General features: G+C 48.7%; 1 protein-coding gene across 1 annotated transcript in view; it reads right to left on the reverse strand.

Annotated features, from left to right (window-relative positions):
* The window catches only part of WWC2 (WW and C2 domain containing 2), a gene marked incomplete at both ends in the record, with an annotated part of 133,148 nt that overhangs the window by 10,725 nt on the left and 96,141 nt on the right, over positions 1 to 26,282 (reverse strand). The window contains 11 exons of the mRNA XM_084231597.1: positions 1,107 to 1,271; positions 2,444 to 2,642; positions 4,986 to 5,113; positions 12,589 to 12,753; positions 14,331 to 14,523; positions 15,884 to 15,970; positions 16,056 to 16,136; positions 16,719 to 16,848; positions 19,808 to 20,415; positions 21,157 to 21,246; positions 23,787 to 24,029. Of these exons, the coding sequence (XP_084087723.1) occupies positions 1,107 to 1,271; positions 2,444 to 2,642; positions 4,986 to 5,113; positions 12,589 to 12,753; positions 14,331 to 14,523; positions 15,884 to 15,970; positions 16,056 to 16,136; positions 16,719 to 16,848; positions 19,808 to 20,415; positions 21,157 to 21,246; positions 23,787 to 24,029 (2,089 nt within the window). The remainder of the gene's footprint in view (positions 1 to 1,106; positions 1,272 to 2,443; positions 2,643 to 4,985; positions 5,114 to 12,588; positions 12,754 to 14,330; positions 14,524 to 15,883; positions 15,971 to 16,055; positions 16,137 to 16,718; positions 16,849 to 19,807; positions 20,416 to 21,156; positions 21,247 to 23,786; positions 24,030 to 26,282) is intronic.

Here is a 26,282-nt window from a genome sequence, read left to right on the forward strand (position 1 = left end):
GAGAATTCACCAGAGACAGAGTGGGGAGCAGAACAGGCAGAAGGACCCAAGTACACTGCTGACTGAGGGGAGCAGCAGGCGAGACAGGAGAGGTCTGCCGTGCCACGGAGGAATCTCCCTGGCCTGCCGGGAATCAAACCGGTGCTGCAGAGGCTGCAGACAGCTTCATAGCACTGCACTCAACCGGCTGTGCCACTGGGAAGGCCCATATATATATATTTTTTAAAGTCAGGTTTGCAACCCAAGAAATTTGACAGTAGAGTTAAGATGCTGGCGAGGGAGGGAGAGGATGGAGGGGCGAGGACTCTGGAGGCGGATGGGCGCCTGGGTGTGGGTGTGGTGTGGTGACAGGCATCCGAAGAGGTGTGAGCGTAGACCTCTCAATCAACGTAGTGTTGTAAACGGATGCTACCTCGCTAAAAAAAATTTTTTTTTTAAAGATGTGTATGGTTTAGGAACTCCTGGTGAGAGTAGGTCACCGTGTGTTGAATCTAGAACACGGTCAGTCCAGATTCAGGGTCTCGAGGCATTACTGAGAGATGCTTTTTGTTCTAAAATCCAACCATATGGATACGCCTGAAGGAATATACTGAGAACTTTAAAAGCACTTTCCAACCCATTTTATACTATTAAACCTGTATTACTACAAGTCAAAAATATTTTTGGAGGTGGAATTTGGCAAAACGATTCAAAACTAATCCTAAGAACTGTGAGACTGATTCAGGGTCTCGAGGCATTACTGAGAAATGCTTTTTGTTATAAAATCCAATTGGAAAAATTTTGTTCCTGCAGAACCAACATGGTTTGGAGCATGTATTGGTGGAGAGCAGAAATACTGGAAACTTTTATAAATCTCAAATCACTAAGTTTCTAAACAGAGATCAAAGTCCAAATACACCTAGCAGCCAGGGCCTGAAATTTCACTAAAGAACCAGGTAAATGGCACAGATACTGAATTTGGGGAAAGAAAAAAACACACACCCCAAGCCCAAACTAGAAGGACCCTGGGTGTGACACTGCCTGTGTATTTCATGGCGCTTCCAGTGGTCGCACCACATCTCCAGCAGCCCCCTCCTCCGCGCCGCACCCTGCACCCCTGCCCTCACCCTGCAGATGTACTGGCTGCGGCCCCCCGGGGAGAAGGTCTGTGATCGCACGATCACGCTGCTGCGCACGAAGGGGCGCTGGCGTGCGCTCACACCACTGCGATCCTTGGGGCGCACCGCCACGCTGGGGCTGCCCGCCTCCTCGGTGTTGGTCTCTTTGTCAACCTGCAAGACAGGCCGGTCACAGGTCATAGAAAACAGATGGGTCCATGTCCCTTCCACCCTCAGGGGCACGGGGGAGAGAGAGATGTCTGCTCTTAGGACACAGGCCCTGCCCCAGCGCCCTCCTCAGAGAAAGGCCCTGTGTGCCTCCCCCACGGGAAGTCTTAGGAAGTCACCGATCCTCCGTGGGAGCAGCCGGGTTACCCAGAAGTGGAGCTGACACCGCCCACAGATCAGAAATAACCAAAAGGAAGTTTTAGATATTTGAGGCATAAATGTGGGTCGATAAAGAATGGCATTTGGGAATGCTTAATCATTCAATATTCAATTTTCTGGCTACCTTTTTCCCAGACTAAATGGTAAAAGCCTTTAAATACGAGAAAATGAAAATATACGACAAGTTACCAGATTTCAGAGACTACGCGATTATATGTACATGAACATGACAGCTGCTGTTATGTACTGTGGACACCCCAGTCTGGACATTTGCTGGATGCTTGGAAAGGCAACAGAAAGAAAACTTTAAGTAAAACCAAGATTTCTCAGGACACCAGCTCTATGGGCACCCACGGGTGTCTCTTGCAGATCTCATACGAACTTCGTGATTTGAAAACTGCCTCATGCTGCTTTGTTCCTTTAAAAAGGAAGTCTTCAGTCAGGGTCTGAGATTACTTTTCTCAGGAATAAAGAATATAAATTGTCTAAATTCCACTACTGACAACCCAGTTTTCCAGCATCCTCAGAGCCTGGAAGTGGTCTTTGCCCTTGGGGGATGGGAGCCTCCGCATGTCAGTAACTTGGCCGACACCTGCGCCAAACTGGGTCACCTGCCACCTTCCAGAAGACGTGTCAATCAGAACACCGCGTCACTAAATGAACTGACATGTTCACTGTGTGTCTAAAATGGAGATAAACTTACACCACTTATGACATGTAATGCAATGAAGTGCTCACCCTGGTGTTTATCCAGGAGATTCTGAAAATGCTTCACCAAATACTCAGGACATTTATCTTTTAATTTAAGTCAGGAATGAGTATCTTGGGCTCAGAAACCATAAAGCATTTACAACGCGTCTGACTGCCTGCGCTCACGGACGCCCCCCGGGCTCTGCGCCTGGCACAAACCCTACTATGGAATTACACCTGTTCCGGGAGCAGACGGGCAACGCACTGACCAGGGCAGGCGCTCCGGCCGGCGGCCGACTTCCGAGGTCTTGGGCTCCGTGGCCGTCTTTCCTGCTGGAGTCTTCATTCATCTCGGGGACACTCGGGCAGGAACTTGCCTCTTCTGCATGGCTGCTGCCCCCTGGCAGTTCAACAGCAGCCTCTTCTTCGGTCCCAAGTTCATCAGAGGCTTCTCGCAGCATCGTTAACCTGCCCGGAGCAAGACACAACACACCAGGCTGAGCAGCGAGCCCCGGGACCCCGGGAGCCAGGGCTGTCAGCACCTTGCCTGGCCTGGGCGGAAACGCACGCAAGGGGACTTGTGCTGCCGCTGGCCGGGCTGGAACGTTTAATTCAATAAAATGTTCGTGAAAAAGAAAATCATCACCATATCCTCTAGCAATCTGTGGCAAGATCACTGGAATCTGGTCCTAGAAAGTTAAATTCCTGAACTTTGACATGATTCCTAGATACTAAAATAGCAACGTTCTGAAATCCCACGTTAATGGTGACCCCTGGTGCCCTCTGACATGACGTGCTATCCATGATACACTGACCACATCAAGTGGGGAGCTGGCTTTGACTCTGAGCATGAACAGAAACCCGCACATCATCATCTGTGTTTGGGATCTAGAGGGGTCGTGCCCTGTGAAAGGGAATTTTTTATTCCTGAAGCAACAGAGGACGCTATGCCTTTGAGTTTGTCTGGAACAAGAGCCGTGGCCTGGGCTTGGGCACCTGAGCTCGGTTTATATCTCCAAAATGACACTGACAGGGAAGCAAGAGAGACCTGCACGGCTCAGAACAGCTCATCAGGCTTTGCAGTTTCATGTTCTTGGAATAGAAACACTCACGATAACAAAAGTCGAACCTTAACACGGCTGGTGACACACGGACAGCTGGGCCTCCCACTTGTTATTAATCGCCTCCCCTCCACACCAACAAAGGGGGCCTAGCTGTGAACACTGTGAGTTACTAATCCCTTTCTGTCATATGCTAAATGTGTGTGACACAAATCGTATTTTACAAATGTGAGGGAGGCTCTATAGGCCACGATTCCATGGGAGCATATAAATGAGCTAAGATTTATTTATTTTTCTCCACAGTGCTCTGATTTTTATTCATTATAAAGGATGTTTGCTAAGGACAACGTGTATCTGTACCTTTCTACATCACTATACTAAGCTGTTCCTCCCAATATCTGTGATTTTGTTATTTAGATCTGTAACAGGGGGGTCCCCAGGAAAGGGGCCCAGGTTCCCTGCCCCACCCAAAGGAGGGTGGAGCTGAGCAGGGAGAGAAGAAGCTGCAGAGGAGACTGAGGAAGGAGGAAGCAGGATGGAGCCAGAAGGAGGCCTGGAGGAGGCGCATGGAGCTGAGAGACACGTGAAGAAACTGTGCTTGTCTTTTGGTCGTGGACGGGGTGACACAGATGTGGGTGAGACCCGTGGGAAGGTGACAATGGCAGTTTTTGTCTTGCTTTTGATTTTTCTCTTTTCCCTCCCAGACTTGTCTGGTTGTTTCTGATCCTTTTCTGTGGATCCCCACTGGAGGATGCTTTAGACTTGTGGCAGGTTTGAGGCCTTGCTCTGGGCCAATCCTGTGTAGGTGGACTTTTACCCATGAGGGGACAGGTAACTTTGGGCACTTGATTTAGAAACTAGATTCTTCTTTGCCTTTCCTGTATTGCTATTAATTATATTAAAGTTTCTTTTCATTAAAATCTCATGTGTTTTGTGTTGATGCGGTGGACGGCAGAACCTATTTGAAGCAGGCAGGTTTACAGGGTCTGGGCTGCCCCTCTCCCAGCCCTGTAACAGGTACACCTTGTCACTCTAAGTTGGTAGACAGTTGTATGTGCACAGATACACAAATGCATGTTACATACGGATATGCATGTGTGTTAACAGTAGTTCACTCAAACATATAGTATAAGCAACACAGTTAACCAGCACAGAGTTAAGCCAAGTGAATGCAAATGATTTGCATATACTTTTTAATAATTGCTACATTCACTGAAAATTGTTTTCAGAGAAAAAGGTGCAAAGCAGGAAAGACAGAGAGTCCTTCACACACATGTGAATCTAGTAAAAACCAAAACCTTTTATTCTCACTTTTTTTTTTAAAGGACGGGCTATTGGTAATGAGAAGGGACAGAAAAGGTGGTCTCAAGCAGAAACATGACTCCCAGCAGCTGTTTTCTAAATACCTGCTCCGTCTTCCAGAGCCTAAGTGGTACCTCTGACCACTTCAAGAGTCTCCTTTTAAATTTATCTATGATTATAATATAAATGGTCAGACATTTCAAAATAGGTAATTTAAACCTAAAACTTTAAAAGCTCAGGAAATAGCATTAAAAGGGCCTCAGGCGAGAACAAAGAGGTTGCTCACGGGTGAAGGCTGCTGCTAGGGCCTTCAACGCCCTAGTGACTGCAGAGGGACGGTGCTCGTCGCAGGTTTCCATAATTCAGGATGAGCTGTGACCCTATGAAGATCTCCCCGAAACCAAGCACATCCTTCGTGAGCCCCCAGTAGCGAAAGGAAATAACTCACCAGTCTCCCTCGGGACCCCTGCGCTCTTCTTCCTGTCCTGGTTCTTCTTCCTCCTCTTCTTGTGCTAATTCTTGTTCCACTGCCAACAGCTCAGCTGATGTTCTTGCAAGTAAGGCCGACACTGCATCCTGGGAGAGAGCAAAACACACAGCAATTTAGCATCAGGCACTTTGAGAAATGACTGGAACATGCGACGGTGACCGATGCCTCCAGCTGCGAAAGGGAAGCTGGTACTAGACCCAATTCTCCTGCAGAGAACAAATTTGAAAGCCGAAGAAAACAAGCAAGCACGAAACCCCAGCTGGTACAACGGCATGAGGGGCAGCAAGGTGGGCAGGACAGGGGCCACGGGCCCAGGGCGGAGGGACGGCACGAGGTGGCACGGGCAGGGGCAAGCAGCCTGGGAGACAGGCCATGCTGGCGGGAGGGCGCAGGGGGCAAACACCCCAGCTCCCTGGGGCCGGAAGGCGGCAAGGGCCGGAGGACACAGGCTTGGGACAAGCCTCTGCTGCGTGGGGCGTCTGTCCGGGCCGCGGCCGTCTCTCAGGTTGCACATGCAGAGAAGCTGAGCCGCGAGGCGAAACCCGGACACCACCACCTCTCCTGTCTCCCCGCTGCTCCCCTCAGCAGTGTATTTCAGTCAGTCTGCCTGTTCTGCTCCCTGCTCTGTCTCTGGTGGGTCCTCACCACCCACCCCCACATCTCTGACCTGTACCCCAGCTTTTGTATGCATAAATAAAATAAATCTTAAAAAAAAATTTTAATGTATCTCTCAGTAACTGATAAAATAAGCAAACTGAAAAATCAGAAACTGTGCAAGGCCTGGAAAACAAAATTAACCACTTAAGCTGAAGAACATATGTTCTTTTCCAGAGCACCTGGTACTTCTGTAACTGAGCACAGGCTAAGTCGGAAAGCAAACTTCATGTTCAGTGCGGACGAGTGGCGTGCTCTGAGAGCATTAAATAAAATCAGACATCGATAACCAAAGACGACTAGGAAACCCCACTCTCTGGGAATCGAGTAAATATACTTCTATAAAAGAACTCATGGATCAAAAAAGAAATTTCAATGGAAGCTATAAAATATTCTGAACTCAATGGTATTAGGATAAGTCACATTATTAAGCCTGTGAAAAGCAGCCAAAACTGTGCTTGAAGGGATTTTTTTGTAGCCCCAAAATGCACATACTGGAAAAGAAGATGGTAGAACAGCTGCCTGAACACCTGCCTAACGAGCAGAGAGTCCGAAAAAGGGGAAAGTGGAAGCAAGGAAATAAGAAAGAACAGAATTAATAAAATAGAAACATATGTGTAGTAAGAAATATCAACAAGGCCAAACATTTCTTTATATAAAATAAAAAGTTTGGCAAGTCCCTGGCAAGAAGATACAAAGAAAAAAAAAAAAAAATAAGAAGGGAAGGAACAAATCACCGGTATCAGGAAATGGAACAGAGAACACTGCTCGTCCTGCGGCATATGGGAAGGTAATAACGAGACATAAATGAAGAACTTTTGCCAAAATTTTGATTATTTAGATAAATGGACAAATCCTGTGAAAAATACAAGTGAAGAAGACCAGGGCACATACAGGAAGTCAGAACAGCGCTGCGCCCAGGGACGAGACGGACTTCTTAACTGAGAGGTGGGCCATCAGCCCTTTCCCTGACACCCCCTGGGACGGCAGCCCTGACGTCCTCACGCAGCCCTTACGTCAACACAGAACAGCCGGGACGGTGTAGTTACGTGTCATCCTTGAGAGAAACGAGAAAAATCCACTGAAAGCCTTTCTGTTGGGCGTCTCGCCCAGAATTCCGGGTGACACTGGCTGCTTTTGCACCAAGAAAACTACAGGCTGGGCTGGCATGTGGGGGCTTCTCCCAGGGATCTGAGGAAGACAGGACACCCACCTTAAAAACTTTTGCAAACAGTAAAAAGAAGGAATACTTTCTCATTTATGCAATCAGCAAAGCTTTATTCTCAAGAAATTACAAAGACAGTATAAGAAGAGAAACTAATTTCTCTCCTGATATATAATAAAAAAAATCCAAAACACCCAAACAAAATATTAAAGATCAACTCCAACAACGCATACATTTTCTTACACTAAATGCAGTTTGTTCTGTTTCAGAAATCCAAGGGCACTTTAAAATTCAGTCAATCAATGCATAATCCATCACATTACGAGAATAAAAGGAAACAGCTGCATAATCGTCTTAAGAGATACAGTAAAAATGTTTGATAAAATTCAATATCCATGCATTAAAAAACTTCTAGCAAACTAGAAAGAGAAGGAAACTTTCTTAATCTGATAGTGATCATCTATAAAGAGCCTTAGAAAAATCATTCTAAATGATGAAATATTGAAAGTCTTCACTTTGAAAAAGTATAGTATCGTCTACAAAGGACAGGTAGGCCACTGGGACACAGGAGATACTTGAAGACACCCACACACGCAGAGTCACGTGACTATGACCAAGGTGACCAAGGTGACTATGACCAGCTGAGAAAATCTCCTCAACAAACAATGCTGGGCGAGGTGGGCATCCCATGGGTGAAAAAGGAATCTTAACCCCTGCCTCATACTTTACACAAAAAATTAATTTCGAGGGGACTGCAGATCTACATGTGGAAGATAAAATAACAAACACGAGTGCCAAGACAATACAGAAAAAAACCTTCACAGCCTCGGGGCAGGCAAATAGTTCTACAACAGGAAAAGAAACACACTCAGCATAAAGGGAAGAACTGGCAAGTAAGGCTACATGAAACCTGAGTATTTCCATTACTACAGACAACATGAAGAAAATGAAGTGGCGAGCCACAGGCTGGGAAAAGACACTTCCAACAAATACATTTCACAAAACACTCAAGTATAAAATTAAGAACTGCTACCTATATTTATATACACACACATATACATGAATCCAACAGAAAAATGGGCAAGGTATTGCATATACATTTCACGAATATGATATCCATTCAGCTCCTAAGCATAATCATTAGTTGATTAAACATTTTAACCAGGAACATGCAAGAAACACAAGCGTGGGGCCTCCCCGGTGGCGCAGCGGTTGAGCGCTGGGCTGCGAAGCTGCCCGCAGCCTCTGCAGTGCCAGTTCAATCCCCGGCTGCTCCCCGGCCACCGAAGGAGGGTCCCACATGGCGCGCAGACCTCTCCTGCTGCCCGCTGCTCCCCTCAGCAGTGTATTTCGTCACTCTGCCTGCTCTGCTCGCCCCTCTGGCTCTGGTGAATTCTCTCACCCTCCTGCGCTTCTGACTGTACCCAGTGCTTGTATAAATAAATAAATAAATAAATAAATCTTTAAAAAAAAAAAGTTTAAAAAAAACAAAACACAAGCGTGTGTTCTGACCCTACCTACGTGGCTAGAAGGAAGGAAGGTAAATAGCATTTTACCAAAAGACACGTAAGAGGATGTTAACAGCAGCACAGTTCACGGCAGTTCCCCAAACGAGAAGTGAGTCTCATGGCCATTGAGAGCAGAACAGATGAACCGTGACACAGTCACACAATGCAACACCTCACTACAGTGACACAGGGGAGTATCGTAACATGGAACAGGGACGCCTCTTACAGACAAGTCATAAAGGGGTATCTACACAACGATTTTATTATATAAAGTTCAAATGCAGGCAAAAGAAATATTTGGTAATAGAAGTTAAAATAGAGATTGACTTTAGGAGAGAGTGGTAATGATGGGGATGGGGCCCCAGGGAAGATTCTGGGGTGCTGGTCATGTACTATATATCTTGATCCGGGTGATGGCTACAAAGGTGCGTCGGCTTTGTGAAACCTGGAAATTAAATGATGGTCTGTGTACCTTGTTATAAATCTCTGCATCATACCTCTCCACAAAAGAAACAAGTTAGACAGTGAGATTAGAATACAATAAAAAGTCTAATAAAAATGTATGTGTGTGTGCATAAATGTATGTATCTCAAACTATCAAGCAACTAAACCAAACACACATCTGTGGCACATGCCACCCCAAAAGTAGAGTATAGTGCCTTCTCAAGTGCATGTAGAACCTTCTCCAGGATACACAATATGCTAGGCCACAGAACAAGTCTCAGTACATTTAAAGCCCTGAAATCAGACAAAATATGTTCTTTACACTTAAATGAAATTAAAAATCAGTAACAAGAGGAAATAATAAGAAGTTAACACATTTCTAAGTAATCAATGAATCAAAGAAGAAATCACAAGGAAAATTATAACATATTTTGAGATGAATGCAAATTAAAAAAAACAACATACTAAATTTTGGTGATTTATGAGCTGCTGCTGCAGAGGAAAATTTGCAGCTTAAGTATCTACATTGGAAATGAAGCTCTCAAATCAATAACCTAAGTTACATCTTGAGAAAATGGGAAAAAAAGAGCAAAATAAATCTAAAGCAATCAGAAGGAAGTAATAAGACTCTAGTGGAAATTCATGAACTTGAGAATAAAAAAAAGAGAGAAAATCAACAAAACCAAAAGTTGGCTCTTTGAAAAGATCAAGAAAAGTTGACAAATCTTTAGCTGGACAGACTGAAAACAACAGAGAAAGCTCAAATGACCAAAATCAGGGATGAGAGGACTTTCTGGGAGATACACAACGGATCACAAGGGAATACTGTTCAACATCGCATGGCAATAAATGAGACCACCGAGATGAAGTGAGCAGTTCCTAGAAAGAGACAAGCTACTGACATGCACCTAAGAAGAAACTTCTGAATAAAGCGCAGGAGTGGTTGAACATTTGAAAATCAAGAAACCATACAATTGTCCATATAATAAAGGACAAAGCCACGTGATTATCAAGACATGCCGGAGAGTATCTGTTATATCCCACAGCCTTTAATGATTAAAAAAACCAAAAACCAAAAAACAACACTCAACAAACGAGGGAAGAAGAGGATTTCCTCAATCTGATAAAAGGTATTTAGCTAAAACTCACAAAATCATACTTCACTGTGAAAGACCGAAAACTTCCCTTCTAAGATGAGGCAGAAGAAAGGATGGCTGTCCTCACTGTTTCTTTTAATACTGTACTGGAAGTTTCAGTCAGGCCAAGTAGGCAAGAAAAAGAATTAAAAGATGGTTTCAAAGGAAGAAGTAAAACTAACTATATCTGCAGCATATATGGTTATTACATACAAAAAAAAAAAGCCTAATGAATCGCTGAAAAATTATTAGAAATAATAAAAGCTCAGCAAGGCAACTGGACACCAGATATAATTATGCAATAAATAATCTGCAATGAAAAAAATAATTCCATTTACAATAACATCAAAAAGAGTAAAATACTTAAAGATAAATTTAATAAAACTAGTGTAAATGTGGATCCTTTAAACTATGGAACACTGTTGAAAGAAATTAGGAAAACATCCTGTACTTGTGGATGTTACGATGACAACACCTGCCAGATGGACCTACAGACTCAGTACAAACTTGACCAAATCCTAGTTGTCTTTTTCTTTTTCCCCCTAGCAGAAACTGACAAACTGATATTAAAATTCACATGGAAACACGAGGCGTCCCAACTAGCCTAAATCACTTTGGAAAAGAAAAACAAAATTGGATGACTCTCATTTCTTGATTTCAAAATAAGGACAAAGCTCCTTTTACCCAGGGACGGTGGTGCTGGTCTAAGTGCAGACATACAGATTAATGGCCCAGAATGTGCAGTCAAGAATGTAAGTGTGCACACTTCTTCTTATGGTCAATTGTTTTTTGACACAAGAGTCAAGATAATTCAATGGAGAAAAAAATCAATTTTTCAATAAGCAGTTATTGAATCGCAGACCCATATAAAAAAGAAAGAAATCGAACTTGTTCTTCAGATCACACTTAAAAAACAACTCAAATGGGTCAGAGACCTGAAAATAAGAATGACCTTTAAAGATCTCAGATGAAAGCAATGAATAAATCTTTGCAATGTTAGGTTGGCCAAAGCCTTCTTAGATACTGCACCAACAGCACAGGCAATAAAAGAAAACAGACTACGCGCACGTTCATCAAAACTTCAAACTTTTATGTTGCAAACAGAACCATCAAGAATGACAACAACCCACAGGAGGAGAGGAATCACCTGCAAGTCATGTGTTAGGTAAGGGAATATACAAGGAACTCTTTTAAGTCAATAATGAAAGATAAACAACTCATTTAAAAAAGAGACAAAGTGTCTGAAGAATAGTGCTAAAAAAATACATTAATGGTATTAAGTCCATGAAAATAGGCATAACATCATTAGTTATTAAGGAAATGTGAGACAAAATCATCAGACACCACTGCACCTCCCCTAGCAAAGCTAGAACAAAAAAGTCAGGGGTAAGGGTGGAGGGAACCGGGAACGCTCACACATGGCTAGTGGGAAAGTGAAGTGATGTACCTGCTTTGGAAAACAATTTGGCAATTTCTCAATATGGTAAACACAGTTACTGTATGACCTAGCAATTTTGCTCTTAGGTATGTTCCCAAGGGAATGGAAAACACATGTCCACACAAACTGTGTGTACAAATGCGCAGAGCAACAGTGTCATTAGTAGTCAAAAAGAAGAAATAGCCCATCAGCTGGTGAACAGATAAACAAAATGTGGTATAGCCATACGATAGACTATTTTACTTGGGAATAGAAAGGAATGAGGTGCTCATGAGGTACACGCTACAACATGGGCACACTGTGACAGGTTAGGCTAAGTGAAGGAAGCTGGTCACAGAAGAATAAATATCATGTTATTCCACTTACAGAAAATGTCTGTAATAAGCAAGTTTTTAGAGACAAAAAGATTAGTGAGTGTTGGGGAGAATGCACATGACTGCTGGTACAACATTCTAAGATCGTGGTGACAGTTGCAAAGCTCTGTGAATATGCAAAAAAAACGAATTTCAAATTATATAATTCAAATGCAAACTGTGTGCTCTAAGGGGGCAAATTGTATGGTATGTGCATATTTTTTAAGATTTTATTTTTTTATGCCTCTTGCACATCACAGATGATCATGAAACACTGTTGCTAAAGTTTCTGGCTTTTGCTTGGTGGGCTCATTCCTCATATTTCTCTCAAGTGAGCCCGAGTAAAACAAGAGCCACAGATGCCACATCACTGAAGAAGGGCATCATGAAATATCCTTTAGTAATTTTTTTTTTCAGTGCTGAAGATGACTGTTGGTTAAAACAAACTTTTTAATAGAAAATATTTATGGGTATCGATGTGACAAATGGAAAGCTAAGACATCGCAGGCTTAATGACTTCACAATTGTGGAACAGACTTCCGATGTGAGGCCTGGCGACGGGATCAAAGACGTGACACGGTGGGTGAAAATTTAAATAATTAAAATCAAAAGGTCTTCCATGGACACTGAAGTCAATGAAGCCTCCATATCGGTTATTTTCATGGAAGGAAGAGTGAGCAGAAATGAGTGATCCTTTTATGATCTGCCCTTGAGACAGAGCTGCTGGTAATTATCTTTCTTTTTGCTAGAAGCCTGGGAGGAAAGTAAAGACAGTGAGCATGAATAACAACACAGAGATATCATAGCATTCCCAGCTCATTTGATTAATTTGAATGACTTTTTTTCTCTTAATTTTGACTCACCAAGTCTATAGAATCTACCAATGGCTGGCTTGGTGGAAACACAGAGTCTTCGTTGTCGTCCTCACCCTTCGTGCAAGGCATTTGCTTGGAAGGAAGTAAGTTATACCACAGAGTGAAAACGTCACTGGAAAATGGCAAACCTGCCAGGCTGATCTGGGTCCCAGCCTGCGTGGAATGAAAGAACAAAAAGGGTAAAAAGGGGGAGAGAAAAGGAAAGGTTGAAACTCACATTTGCTCCCTCTGACATAATTAAGATAATCGAGCAAGCTCGCTTTAGGCTAAAGAAACACATCACTCATGATATAAGCATTGGTGGATTTTTGAAAAACCTGGAGATATCTTAAGTTTTTGAAATAGGAGAAACACTCCCCAAGATAAAAGTCAACCCTGGGATGATTTTGTCAGACACTATTTGGCCAATGACTTAGGGATGCAACATTTTGTAAGTGTGGGGCTGCTTTCAGGTGGAAAGTTAAAAATAAAAATATAAATGAGTAATAAGCATAAGCCATAAAACTTCTTGTAACACACCACAGAACAGAGTGAGGACTACTCACACACACACACACACACACAAACACACACACAAATCCCATTTTCCCTAAAAAATTTTAAACAAACAAAATCCCCGCTCTGGTTCTTAAGAAACCAGATAGAAATGTTTTCCTTTGGGTAAGTTAGTAGGATGTCAATGAAATTAAAGGTGAGAGATTTTCATATTCCACAAAATCACACACTTCAGCCAGAATCTAAATTAAGCTGGACCCTTCTTTAAAGGCAACCTAGGAACAGATTTCCTGACTGTATTGGCTCTTCCAACATGTTACCTAACAGGCCTATGACCTTTGCGCTTTTCTCTTTCTTTATTGCTAGACAATATTATCAGACATTTTTTCATATGAAGAAAAGAAAAACTTTGTAAGAAATCAATCGCTCTCTTCAACTTTCATGGTGATCGTGGTGTTTCATGCCTCCTACTGGGCTTCTGGAGACCACACTGAGTTCTCATTGCTGGGGCTCACCCTCACACCCCTGTATTTGAATGCTGACCCCCCCACATGCCTGCATTTGACCATCATGTACCCTTTGTTGGCTTGTGGTGGCTTTCTGGTCACTGTGCACCAAGGTGTGTTAAACTCAACACTGGTTATGTAGGAAGTTCTGCTGTTCAGCATTTAAATATTATTAGAGCAACACTTAGGTCTTCCAAGAGGTTCTCCTACCAGGGCTGGGAACAACCAGTTGATTGAAGGAACAATAAACAGTATCTTGCAGGGAATTCTATGCGGGAGTCTTCGATACCTGGTTCCATTATTCACTAAGCTGTGTGGCTCAGGACACACGAACTCTCTACATAGTTCTTATCTGAAAACAGTGGATGATCCTTCCCTTCTCATAAGACTGTCTTGAGGGTTAAATGAAATAATGTAAACACAGCACTGAGCACAAGACTCAGACTGGGAATAAGTGAAATCCACAGTGACAGTTACACCAGAGGTCAGAGTTCATCTTTGACCAAAGGTAGAAATAGAAAGTAAAACAGAAAAGCACAACTAACCCGGAGATTTCAAAGGTCTGGAATCAGGGACTGAACACCAGAAATCACTACTTCAGATAAAGAATGGGTCACCCGCTGCAGGTGCCGGAGGCTTTGGGTGGATGGTAGTGGCACCAGGGCTGGCCAATGGCAACTCAGCTCATCCATCACAAGGGCTGCTTGCCACGATCACGAAGCAACCTACCAGGCACTCCTCTCTTCGGTGCTTACTGACAGAGCAGAGGTCCACTCTCAGGGTCTTCTGCTGCAAGGCTGCTTGGGAAATGGTGGCTCTGAACACATCATTAAATAAAATGGCTTCCGTGGCCGGATGGACTTTAGTTCGAAATAGACAGCTGACATCGGTTGAGGAGGGAAGTAAAGCAACCCTAAAATATCTGCAAAGCACAAGATAAAATGGATTTCAGAGGCACTTTAATGAAACTGGATTCACAGCGGGTGCTGGAAATTGTCTGCCTAAAAGAGGGACACGTGGCGGTGAGGAAGTTCATCGTCCACCTAAAACTCTGTAGTATCTGCGCCCGGTAGGAGTCCGTGGGGAAGATGAATCCACGTTCCACCTGCGCAAGGCAACCTGATTCCCTCCCTGGCTGTGCCCGAGTCGGGGCAGGGAGGAACACTAAGCAGGTACAGGTCAACGTGTCCCCAAGGAGTCTCATCCTGAACATGGAACGAGAGACCCCGAGGAACAGTTCCCAGGAATGGAATACCCTATCCTGCTAGAGGAGAAAAGCTAAATAGCGTCGTGTTTTGAAACTATACAGCAGATACAGGGGAACAGTTCCAAAATGCCACGGCCTAGCACCTCAGAAGTCGCAGCTCTGGCAAGAGCCTTATGCTTTGTAAAATTCAGTGAAGAGTTAACAGAAAAGCAGGAACTTGTGAAACTGCTTTTCGGGAGGATTTTCTCTGCACACACTGCATGCGGGCTCAAAACTCTTGGAAACAGCACAAGGTCTTTTCTTTTAGATCAGAAAGAGAACACCCCTCACATTGCCCCTGCCCCGTTTCCAGGCTAGTGCCCTGCTCAATTATAAAAACTGTACATTCCAACGCAGAAGCGAGCCTGTCCTGCTACTCTGATATTTTATGTCAGCATTAATCGTGGAGACACAGCTTGAAAACCCTAGAGGACGTTGGCCACTGCTGTCCAGGCCTGAGCCTTGTCAGGCAGAATCTTCTCTCTCTTCATGGAGCAGCAACAGAAGGGAGCTTCTGGGAGCTCCTGGGAGTGCTGGGAAGGACGGAGGGGTTCTTGCTTCCCCTGACTTCAGTTTTACTCTGAGTGTTTGCAGGATTAAGAGCTGAAGCCACAGGGGAAAGAAGGTAGGGGCGCTTCTCCTGTCCTGCTGTGGCGGGGCGGGGGGGGGGGTCCCTCACCGGTTGGGCTGACAGGTGAAATTTCAACACTCCATTTTCATGTACAAGACCAGGGAGTTCCTCCAACCCAGAAGTCACCATTAGGCCATTATGAAAATTAAAATTATATTTTAAAATAAAACCAGGTCCCAATATGGCACATGACGGAAATTCTGGTTGAAAAGGGTGATAACGTCTTGGTTCCTAGTCTCAATAATGAATGGGTAGAATAACCCAATTTGCTTTTTCTTGCACGCTCCTTCCTTCTTGGTCTTTATGCTGAGACGTGATCGGCCCAGCCGAGTCCTCTGCAGATCTTCACTGGATGAACTGCTTGACTACGGTGTAAAATTATCATATACGGGTGGTTTTACTTACACTTTTGAAGTGTGAGGTATCAAGAAGGCATGAAGATTTCGGAGTTGTGCTAGAATCACCATGAAACTGGACCGTTTTGCATCATATCTGTCAAAAGAGATGTTGATGAGGTGAGGGAAAAGCACTGCAGAAGGTTCCAGAATCGCCCCTTCTCCCATGCTCAATCTTTTACCTGAGTCCAATTTGCACCTGGGCAGTCTCCATGACGGCAACATCCTCTTCACCGTATGTTGCATCTTCAACTTCGCTGGGCCTGGGGATGGGGACAGGGCGGGGGGACAGCGGGCACAGAAGGTTCATCAGTGGGATATTGGTTGCTATGGTGACTGCTGTTCATGGCGACGAAAACCTGAATCTACAGTGGCCCTTTGCCACCCACCGCCCCAGAGGCATGGAGCCCGGGAAAGCTGACTGTTGGTGGTCTTCCTCCCCTCATCAAGAGTCCACTTCTGGGCCTTCATGGGAACAACTCTGTGCCTGGCATTCCTGAGCCTCGATGGCACCCCACACCCTGGAATACTATCTAGGCCTCCGGACACGTACAGGAGAAGCTCCGAGCACCGAGCAGGTGCCGGCCAAGCCTGTTCTCACTGACACCCAGGTTAAGCCTCAGAGAGGGTCTGCTGTCTTTGAGCCACCAGCCCGTGCATGCTTTCCCAGGCTGACTGACAGCATGTTTTTAGGGTGCTGATGTCATTTTAGGGACACTATCTCTTTCACACTGCAGCCCTTACTGTTGCAAAAAGAGGGGAGGGGGTGAGCAACAGCGTGCCTTTGCAGCACGGAACCCCTGCCTGGCCAGGAGGAGGTACGGCAAAGCACCCCGACTCCTTACTGTTTGATGAAGGCCTCGTAGACCCCGCTGTCCCCAGCCACAGACTCGTCAGACACAGCCGCCGACACGCACGCGGTTTTCTCCCCAAGCAGGTGGATGACTCTTCTTTTCGGTAACGATTTTTCCACATCTAAGGAAAGGAAGTGATAGCACTAATTAGGGCTTCTCTCTGGCAAGAGTTCGGTGTATAAAACACACACACACACACACGCAGTCTGGCGATGAGAAATCCAAAATGAAACTTCCAGCTGAGAAGCAGGGACGCCACCTCCCAGCGAGCACGCAGTGGGTTCAGGCCCGGGTGGCTTGTCAGTTCCGGGGTCACCATCTATTTTGGTCACGGCTGCGGGAGAATATGGCTGTTCTTTGTCCTGAGATATTTTAAGGGAAGGGAACACTGCACATCCCCTCTCTGGCCTCCTTTGGGGTGCTGGCGGCAGAGCCCCCAGACTCAGGGGTGAGGGGTGCTCTGACCCCAGGGAGTGGCTCCATTTCTAACAGGCAGGGGCTACTCCAGGGCAGGAGGCTCTTGTGCCTCCTCCTCCCGCGGGCCGAGCTCCACCTTCTCTGCCGTGACTGTCACGGAGGTTAAAGGACAAATAAGTCCTGGACATACAGAATTTCTCAGCAGCAGGTACCGTGGAAAAAAACCTTGTGCTCCCGAATCTTTAGCAGCAACTACCACTGAACCTTCTCTCTCGCTCATCTTCATCCAGCAGCACCCCACGGTGAACGAGGCGCCCACTCAGCGCTGCGCTCCCGCGGAATAAGCCCGTGGCTTCTCTCATCCTCCTGCGGGGCCAGCGCGGCCGGGATTGCTGTGCATCGCGCCCCGCTTCTGCGTCGTGACTCTACGTCTGGTTAAGATGTGCAAGTTTCAAGGCTTCAGATTACAGGCGGGCTGGCTGCACGGCCCCTTTCATTGCTGGCAGCAGGCTGCGTCCTCCTTGATGATGAAGTGCGCGCGCTCGCCCGGCCCCCTCTGGAGGGGTGAAGGTGATGGCTGGGGGGATTGATCACCCCCAGAATATTGATCGCCCACGGCAGGGAAACCAACTCTGACATGACAGAGACCGGCCGTGGCTAGCTACCCCACCTTGGTTCCTGTGGCCCGGCAGGGACGGTGCTGGAGCGCGGGGCAGGACGTCTTCAGCACTGGGGGGTGGATATGGCCCCACTCCAGTGGGTGACCCACGGGGAAGTGGTCTTTCCTGCTGTTTCCGCACACGCAGCTGAATCTGATTTACCAACCGAGGTCTTGAACACACGTGGACATATTCTGCCTCGGGGGTGGGGGGGCCTTTCCACAGCAGTTTTCTCAGGTGATACTCGCTGTCATGGCTGGAGGCTGCTTCGCGGCTCTTGGGGGGCCGGGCTCCAGGCACGGCTCAGAGGCAGTGGACCCTGCCCGGGCAGGGGTTGGGCAGGGACGGCCTGGGCAGCTTTCGGCACAGTCCTCACTCCCTGGCCCCCCCAAGCGATGGAGTGTTGAGACGTGGTCCCCAGAGGACACGCCAAACACGCTAAGAGCCGAGCAGCTCTGAAACGCTCGGGAGAAGGAAGCTCTTCCATGGCAAAGGGACAAAACCCTGCTCCTGGTTCTCCGCTCCCCGGTGCCAGCGCGGTGTGGTAAGGAGTCTGCTCTGAGGCCTGTGTTGCTTCTCACCCCTGCGTGGTGACAGTGGCCTGGGTGGGGTGCCCAGTGCCAGGCATAGGGGTGCTATGGATGCACCAGCCTCCCAGGACCCACAAGGTCCATCCTGGGTGAACCCCATTTTGCACATGATTCAGAACAGTCTTGCCATGCAGGTGACGTGCTCCCCAGCACATGACCAGTCAGCGGGCAGCCAAATTGCGGGTGTGTGGTGGCTCCAGGGGGGGACCCCCCCATAATGAGCACATTCCCAGAGGCACAGGAGCCCCTGGCAGGTTTCTGCTAGTTGGGGCCAGTATGTCAACACCGTTTCTGCACTTTTTTTTTGGACGTCGATTTGTTCAATAAGACGTTTCTTATAGCTCAAGCACCTGCCAGGCTGGAGTGCACAAACCACACCAAGGGCTCCAGGACCTGCCTTCTCCCTGCCCCTGCCCTGGGCCCCGCCCCTTCCCCAGGCAGGTGGGTTTCAGCCTTCGGGCTCTGAAACCAGACTACGAGTCAGACTCATCTATCTCCTGAAACATCTGAGTTGGCCAATCAATGAATACTTAGAATTCCTAAGAAGATAAACACTAAACACATGTGTGTGTGTGTGTGTGTAAACGCGCGCGCGCGTGTGCACACACACACACACACTCACTCTCTCTCACTTCGAACGAGGCTGTCTGGTCTGACTGTGGACACAGCCCAAGCGCAGACCTGAGCAGGGCTGCCAGGACCAGCCCGGGGGCCTGCATTTCCCGTTTCATTTCCAGCATGGACCCTCCTCCTTGCACCAAGCTGGCCATCAGCTGCCAGCAAGGGCACTGCCCTGCTTCCTTTACAGCCACATCGACTCTCTGACACGTTTCTGCCTTGCAAAAGAAAACAGTTTGAAAATCTTCAATCTCCCCTATTTCTGCCTCTGAGCCCGGTCCTCTTCCGGGGCTGCAACCAGCAGGGCGGCCAGCAGATGGCAGCGCACCCCCGCTCACGGGCACCGGCCCTGGCTCCACACGGGCAGATGGAGCCTGGCACGAAAGGAGAGTTGTACTTATACAGCATTCCCCGAGCGATCGGAACATTGAACCCTGGTACTAATTAGCTGGTATGCTAATTGCGTGGGTTTTAATCTGTTTTAGGCCAACTTTTAAAAGAAGGTCTTCCTTCCCTTGCAATTTCAGGACCAGCACCTATTTGCACGGGATGAAGTGGGTTCGCCCAACATGCTTGGTGGCAGCTGCGACACGCAGAGGCTTCCGGGCCAGAGAGCAGGTGCTCGGTCGCTCCACCTCATGCCAGGGGGGCTACTGGGCACAGGCCGCGCCGCGGCTGCTGTGCTGCACCAGCAGTGCGAGAGCAAGCGCTGCACCCCACTTCTGTGGAGTGGGCGACCCCCCGCCCTCCTCCTGAAGACGGCTCAGAGGGCCCCCAGACTGAGGCTGCCACTTACCTGCAGCTCCTCCATACAGCGGCTCCCTGGCCCCGCTGGACTCCTCCAGCAGTGGCCGGGAGGCGCTGCCCGCCTCAGAGTCCAGCAAGAGCTGATTTTCGCCCAGGCCCAGGTCTGCAAAATGGCTGCTCAGCTCACAGTCCTCGAAGTCGGCAGTGAACTGGTGGAGGGGGGCGTCGTGGGAGGACATGGGGAACGTGCCCTCTAGAACCAAGGGCGAGCTGGGCGGGGACAGCGAGGACAGGGAGGAGCGGGAGGACAGGGAGGTCACCGACTTGGGGGCCTCAGTGGCTGGGGGCGTGTGGCCGGTGGCCGTGGCCGCCCCGCTGGAGCCACCCTGGCCGGGCTGGCCGGGGGACTTGGCCACTTCGTTCTCATGGATGGTGGTGATGGGGCCGGAGGGCATGTAGCCCCCCTTGTCCTGCAGCAGGAAGTCCAGCTTGTACTGGTAGTCCACGTCCAGCTGGTCCCCCGGGCTGGTGTAGTAGAGCTCGCTGGAGCTGAGGGAGTTGAGCGAGCCCCGGCTGGAGGTGTTGAGGGAGCCGCGGCTGGAGGCCAGGGAGCCCAGGCTGCTCCCGGACGACACGGACAGGGTGTTGGCGGAGAGGCTGCGGGGAAACACAGGCTGGGGAGACGCGCCGCTGTGCAGAAGCCAAGCACGGGCCCCGCTCCCCTTGGGAGGAAGGAGCCCGGACAGGGAAGGGCTTCGGGGCCAGGGCAAGGAGCTCTCCCTCCTCACTCCGTGTTCACCCACGAACATCTCCGAGCAGGCTCTCGAAGTGTTCTTTAAACAGCAATTCTACTGTTAAAAATCACGGCTCTTTTGCAAAAGTTAAAAAGAATATCAAATACTGGTGGACAAATCTCCCTGCAGAAAGTTACAAGCAGCTGTGCAACTTCACATATAGCTGGGGGAGGGCGTAAACTCTATAAAGTTATTGTGCTTCAAGAAAAAAATTCTGATGTAGAAAAAGGCAAGCTTGTCGAGAGAGAGGCCCCTGAGCGCTCACCTTCCTCCTCTCTGTGCTGAGCGAGAGTGACCGACCACATGGGGAACTCTTTAAGGCAAGTCCCCACCCCACCCCTGCCTCAACCCCTCTTAAAAAGCAGGGGTGATGTGGAGAGACTTGTCATCCTCATCGGAAGGTACTGAGACCTGAGCTCTATCTTCTTCCCACGACACACTCCAAACTCACTTCAGATATGACCTTGGGGTTCATGAAAAAACTCTGTGCAACATTAAATTTGGTCACCTCGGTCTTAAACTGTACTAGTTTCAAATACAAAGTGATCAAAGATAAACTAGACTGCACCCAAATTGTTTCCCCTCAGGACTCAAACAGGTGTACCTTTTAAGTTGTGAATGCAAATAAGTAGTTAATTTAGTAGTTTCTTCAAGTTTCTGCAGTAGCTCTTTTCTCCGTTCTTCTAATTTCAATCTAGAAAAATCACACAAGTGAATTTATTTTCAAGGATTACAACAAGGCATGAAAACTGACAGAAAGGAAAGGATTCTTGTTATACAAGGGTACAGGAGGGGGATCCCAGATGAACTCAAAAGAGAGAAAACGCAGCAACAGGCGAGAAGCAGAGTGGCAGGACCAGCCAGCCCCAAGCCAAATAAAGAGGCAGATTTCAAACCTCCAGCACTGCCAAACACTTCAAACTTTTTGGTGTTCTAGAATTTTCTTAAAAGGGTAAGGCACCTCTACTTCCTTTGGATTCATGTCACTAAAACCCTCAGCGACAATAAAAACCAGCGAAGATCATCCTAAATACTCAACTTGGAGAAAGTTGGCTCCAGAATAACACTCAGTGATTATTAAGTAGATGCTAGTATTTCAGCAATTAAAAAATGTCAGTCCACAGTGCTATTGGGAGCTAATAATTTGGGGCTTACCTATTTTAGCAAGAAAAAGAAGCAAAGGTGATTTCCTTTCCTGCCTGCAGCGTATCTCACCATCTACCCCAAGTCACCACCAAATTTCACCCCCATTCAGCTGCACCCATATATATGAGATTTTTAGAAATCTGAGTCTGGTTGGGGAGCCACATTTAAGGAGCTCCATGCCCAGGGCTCGCTGGAGACTCTCCGTGACAGCTCCAGGGCTTGCGCCTCAGCAAGAGGCACCTGTTCGGAGTGGGCAAGTGGGCAGCAGAGTGGGGTCCAGGGACCTCCACAGGCCCGAGTCCTGGCCGTGCTGCTCAGCCGCCAGCGGCTCTTTAGGTGGCCGCTTCTTCAAAGGTCTCACCTTTCTCATCTCTTAAGTGGTATAAGGCCTGGGGTGCGGCTGCCTGAGGTCACTAAAGGGGTTCAAGGAGCAACATCTGCCACAAGGCCCGGCAGCCAGAGACACCAGGCTTGCCCCGGGTTGGGGGGAAAGGAGCTGCTTTTGTGTGGAGCCTCCCAATACCCCTGATCCTGGCCTCTCTGAAACGTGAGGTGTGTATCAGGCCGCAGGAAGTGAGTCTGCATTTTATCACCAGCCCCTGCTCTTTGATGAGTCACCAACACAACTTCACTGATCATTAAAGCACAAAAAGGAATTCTAGGCCATTTTGTTCACGACTTCAAAGGCTGATAAATCCTGAATTCGCAGCTTCCAGAGAGGTATTTTGAAGAGGAACACAGCCCCTAAGTTTTAATCTCATAAATGTGAACAAAAACTCAACAAGGAAGAAAAATGAATACAAAGTAGATTAACTGAATTGGGGGGAACATAAAGTCCTGGAGAACGTCCCCCAAATCTACTAAAACCCATGTCTTCTGAAGCAGGAGAAAACGCTTTTGAAGTCAGTTTTGAAACTAAGCCTTGCACGGGCAGCTAGCGGCTCCTCTGGCGTTCCGCGGGGGCTGCGGGCGGGGCACCAGAAGCTGGTCCTGAACGTGTTTCAAACTGCAAAGTAGAACCCAAAGCTTCGGCTGTGCCCATTGGGGGACGGTCCTCCCTCTGCCCTGCTCCCGGGCCTGGCTTCTGTCTTGGTCTTGTTCTCCAAGCAGAGGGGAAGCCCCAGAGGGCAGGGAGGAAGCTGCGCCCCGGCCCTGCTCCCAGGAGGACCTGACCCCAGGACTGTCCTGGCTGCAGCCGCCTTCGCGTCCCGTTCTGGGTCAACAGCGTTGGTCAGATGCAGAAAGAGCCGGGAGGGGGAAGAGAGAACCAGGGGTGAAGAAGGAGAAAACGGACAGCACACGGCAGCGACACCAGGGGACCCAGGGCGGCCACACATGCCCGCAGGCGAGGGAAGGGCCGCTCACCTCGGGAGGAGGCTCTGGGCTCCGGGTGCAGTGAAATACGGGAGCTTCGGGGCCAGCTGCACCCAGGGGAGCAGCAGGAAACCTGCAGTCACTAAAGTCGGGGCGCGGGTGCCCACGCCCCACACGCCAAGGGCCTCTGCGGAGGCTTCTGGTCACGGACAATGAAGAGGAAATTCACGTTCCTTTCTTTTTGGCAACGCTAATCATAAATGATTTGATGCTTTCAAATGACTCAGAAAATCAACCCGTAAAACACACCACTCCCCTCGTACTAACACCCGGCACAGCCCGGGGCTCAGGAGACGCGCGACCCCCACGGGTGAGTGCGCAACGGGATCCCTTCCCGGAGCCCCCAGCCTCCTGGGTCTGGACAAGCCACTCTGTGTCACCCAAGGGCTTTCGAAAGAAAAGCAAGAAACGTCTGCGTTCTTGTGTGTAGTGAGAGCCAAGGGCGCCCGGGGGGCCGGGACCGTCCACGCTGCCGTCCTTGTGGGACACCCAGGCGTCCACTGCGTGGGCAGGAGCGCTCACTGAGCCACGACCCTGGGGTCACGTCACCCTCCCTGCGTTATCCACTGTCTGTCATGGGATCTCCCACAGCCCTGGGGCCCGGAGGGACTGGGGAGGGGGGCCACTGCTGGTCTCAGGCCCGGACACAGAGGCGTCCAGACCTGGACGTGGCGTGGTCTGGTTGCCGGCCCGGACCCGCCCTCGGAGACGCACCTCTCGGCCAGCGCTGGGCTGGGAGCACCTCGCACGGGCAGCAGCTCCTCCTCCAGCCGCTGCCTCTCGGCCTCCAGGCGTTCCAGCTCGTCTGGGGAGCGCGTCTGTGGCGTGACGAACTGCAGCTCCTTCAACAGCTCTTCTTTCTCATGAATCAGCATCAGCTTCTCCTTCTCGACATCCAGTGTCCCCGGCCAGGCCTCACCATCCAGTTTCGACAGTTCGATTTTCAAGTTGGCCATGCTGGGACAGAGGGGCAGAGCTGAGCGCACACGCGAGGGAAGGGGACGCTGGCCAAGGCGCGGGTGCCCAGGACCCTCCCAGGGAGCGCTGAGGGCTGGGGCTGCCCCACTGCACACCTCCTTCTCCTCGGCTTCCCGTCCCCACCTTTAAAAGGTGGACAGCTGGGCAGAGGTCAAAGCGCACACGTGCTTACAGGGCAGGCAGCTCTCCCAGCCCGGGGCCAGTCCTGCCCTGCACCTGCCTCGTGGGGTGTGAACCTGGGCTCCTCCATTAAAGACAAAACAAACCACTGTGGTAAGTGGTCCCCGAAATGCCTGTGTTATCTTTGTTATAGACTTCGCTCCTCAGGGTAAAGACACTGACCCGGGGAAACTGGGCACCGGGACATGTGCCAATCGGAGAAGGCACTGTTTTAACCAAGCGAGGCCAACAGGGCCCACCACAGCCAAGAGGGAGGGCACAGGCCTGGCTTGCCCGCCCTGGCCTCAGAGGCCGGAGATCTTCTCCCTGGAGGTCGGGGCCTTGGAGGCGTCCACACGCCTGCTGAGCTGTCATGGTGGTGGTGGGGTTGCTCACCAGCACAGGTGGCTGAGGGGCCCCATGGCGGGAACACAGGTGCCAATGAGGGGACGGTAGGAGGAGGAGGGTGCAGGGCAATTTACCCAGCCCCAGATTTCAGGATCGAAACCCTCATCCCAACTCTGAGAACGTCCCAACGCCTGAATCGTCCGGCCTGTTCTGTGGGCCCGAGGACAACGGTGTCCTCTATAAGGGGGTGCAGTGAGTCAACAACACAGGAGCCCACGTGCATGCGGGGAGCTGCCCAGCCAAACGTCGGGCACCGTCCCGGCCCACCCTGCAGCCAAAGAGCTGTCAGGAAGGAATGCCTTTTCCTTTTTGTAGAGGGAAGAGTAAAGATGAACAAACATGTTATCAGGAGCAAAGGTGGAAGCAGTTCCACATTCCTGGGCCGTAAGTCTCTTGTTTTGGTCAAACTAAAACTGCAGCCTTAGACTGGCGCTGCATATCCGAGGTGCTGGTGAATTTCACCCACCGTCTGCATTTATGATAGATGTAACATCAGCTGTTCTTTAGCTTTATCCACAAAACCATACACAACTGTCTCAACATACTGGAAAATTAATCATCAAAATGCTAAATAAGCACGATATTATTAGCTTCATTAAGCGCATAAAACAAAGGCTGGAAGGAGAAAACAGGTTTCAGAGAAACACAACCCGGCTCTTTACTTATTCAGAACTAAGGAATAAGAAGCCTTTCAACACATGCACCAACCCTTGAGATTTAGCTCCTCATCAGCATTGCCAGTAACTTTAAATAAAAGCCCAAGTGGGGTAACAGGACGGCGCGGCAACCAAAGGGAAGGAGCAGTGTCGTGAATCTGGATGGAATTAACCAGCAGGGCGAGGAATGGCACCATGTCTTGTGCAGTCGAGGCATGCAGTGGGTCTGTAGGCTTATCTGGAAGATTTCCTGGGACACCTCAGCAGGGAAAATGCTGCGTAAGCTCAAGTAGAAAGGGACTGTCTGCAGCCAAAGCATAGCCCAGGTCCCTGGACCCAGGCAAGCCCGCGACCCCAGGGCAGGCACCTGGCTCTCCAGGGTTAAGCGAATCCCGGGTGTGGTTTACGGAGGACGCAGGGGTTGGGGGTACGCCCACCACCAGGGAATGCCGGTCAGCGTCCACAGAGGCATCCTATCGCCAGCTTCGGTCCTGAGAGAGTCCGAAGTCCTTGGTGAGGACAGGACGCCAGCCGGGCGCTGAGAAGCAGACAACCAAGTACGCACGACTCTTCCCAGCCGCAAGAAATTGATCATCTAATTGACAGGCGTTAAAATGAGCCAAGTAAAACGTGCAGGGAACTCAGTGACTTGCTCAAGTTCAGACAGTTAGTGATTTGTGGACGAAAGTTTAGGGTTCTTTCAGTAAATCAAAGAACCAAGTAAATATTAGTAACCGAGACGATGATGGTAAAAATTGTCTTTGGGCAGATCATGTAATTACTCTGTCAAAGCCAGATAACCTCTGAGAACGACGGTCAATTACTTTTAAATCACCACCATCTCCCATAATAGTGGACATCCTTCTGCCGCTATCTGATGCTCTTTCTTGTGGGAGGAAACCCTGACACCAAAAGGTTCTCAGCTGAGCGTCCCAGGCCCACAAGGAGGGACGTGCCAAATGCCTCGGCCCCTGCGGGGAGATAACAGGTTCCCCCCAATGTCTTCCTG

This window comes from Talpa europaea (assembly GCF_964194135.1).
Source record: "Talpa europaea genome assembly, chromosome: 4".
NCBI lineage: Eukaryota > Metazoa > Chordata > Mammalia > Eulipotyphla > Talpidae > Talpa > Talpa europaea.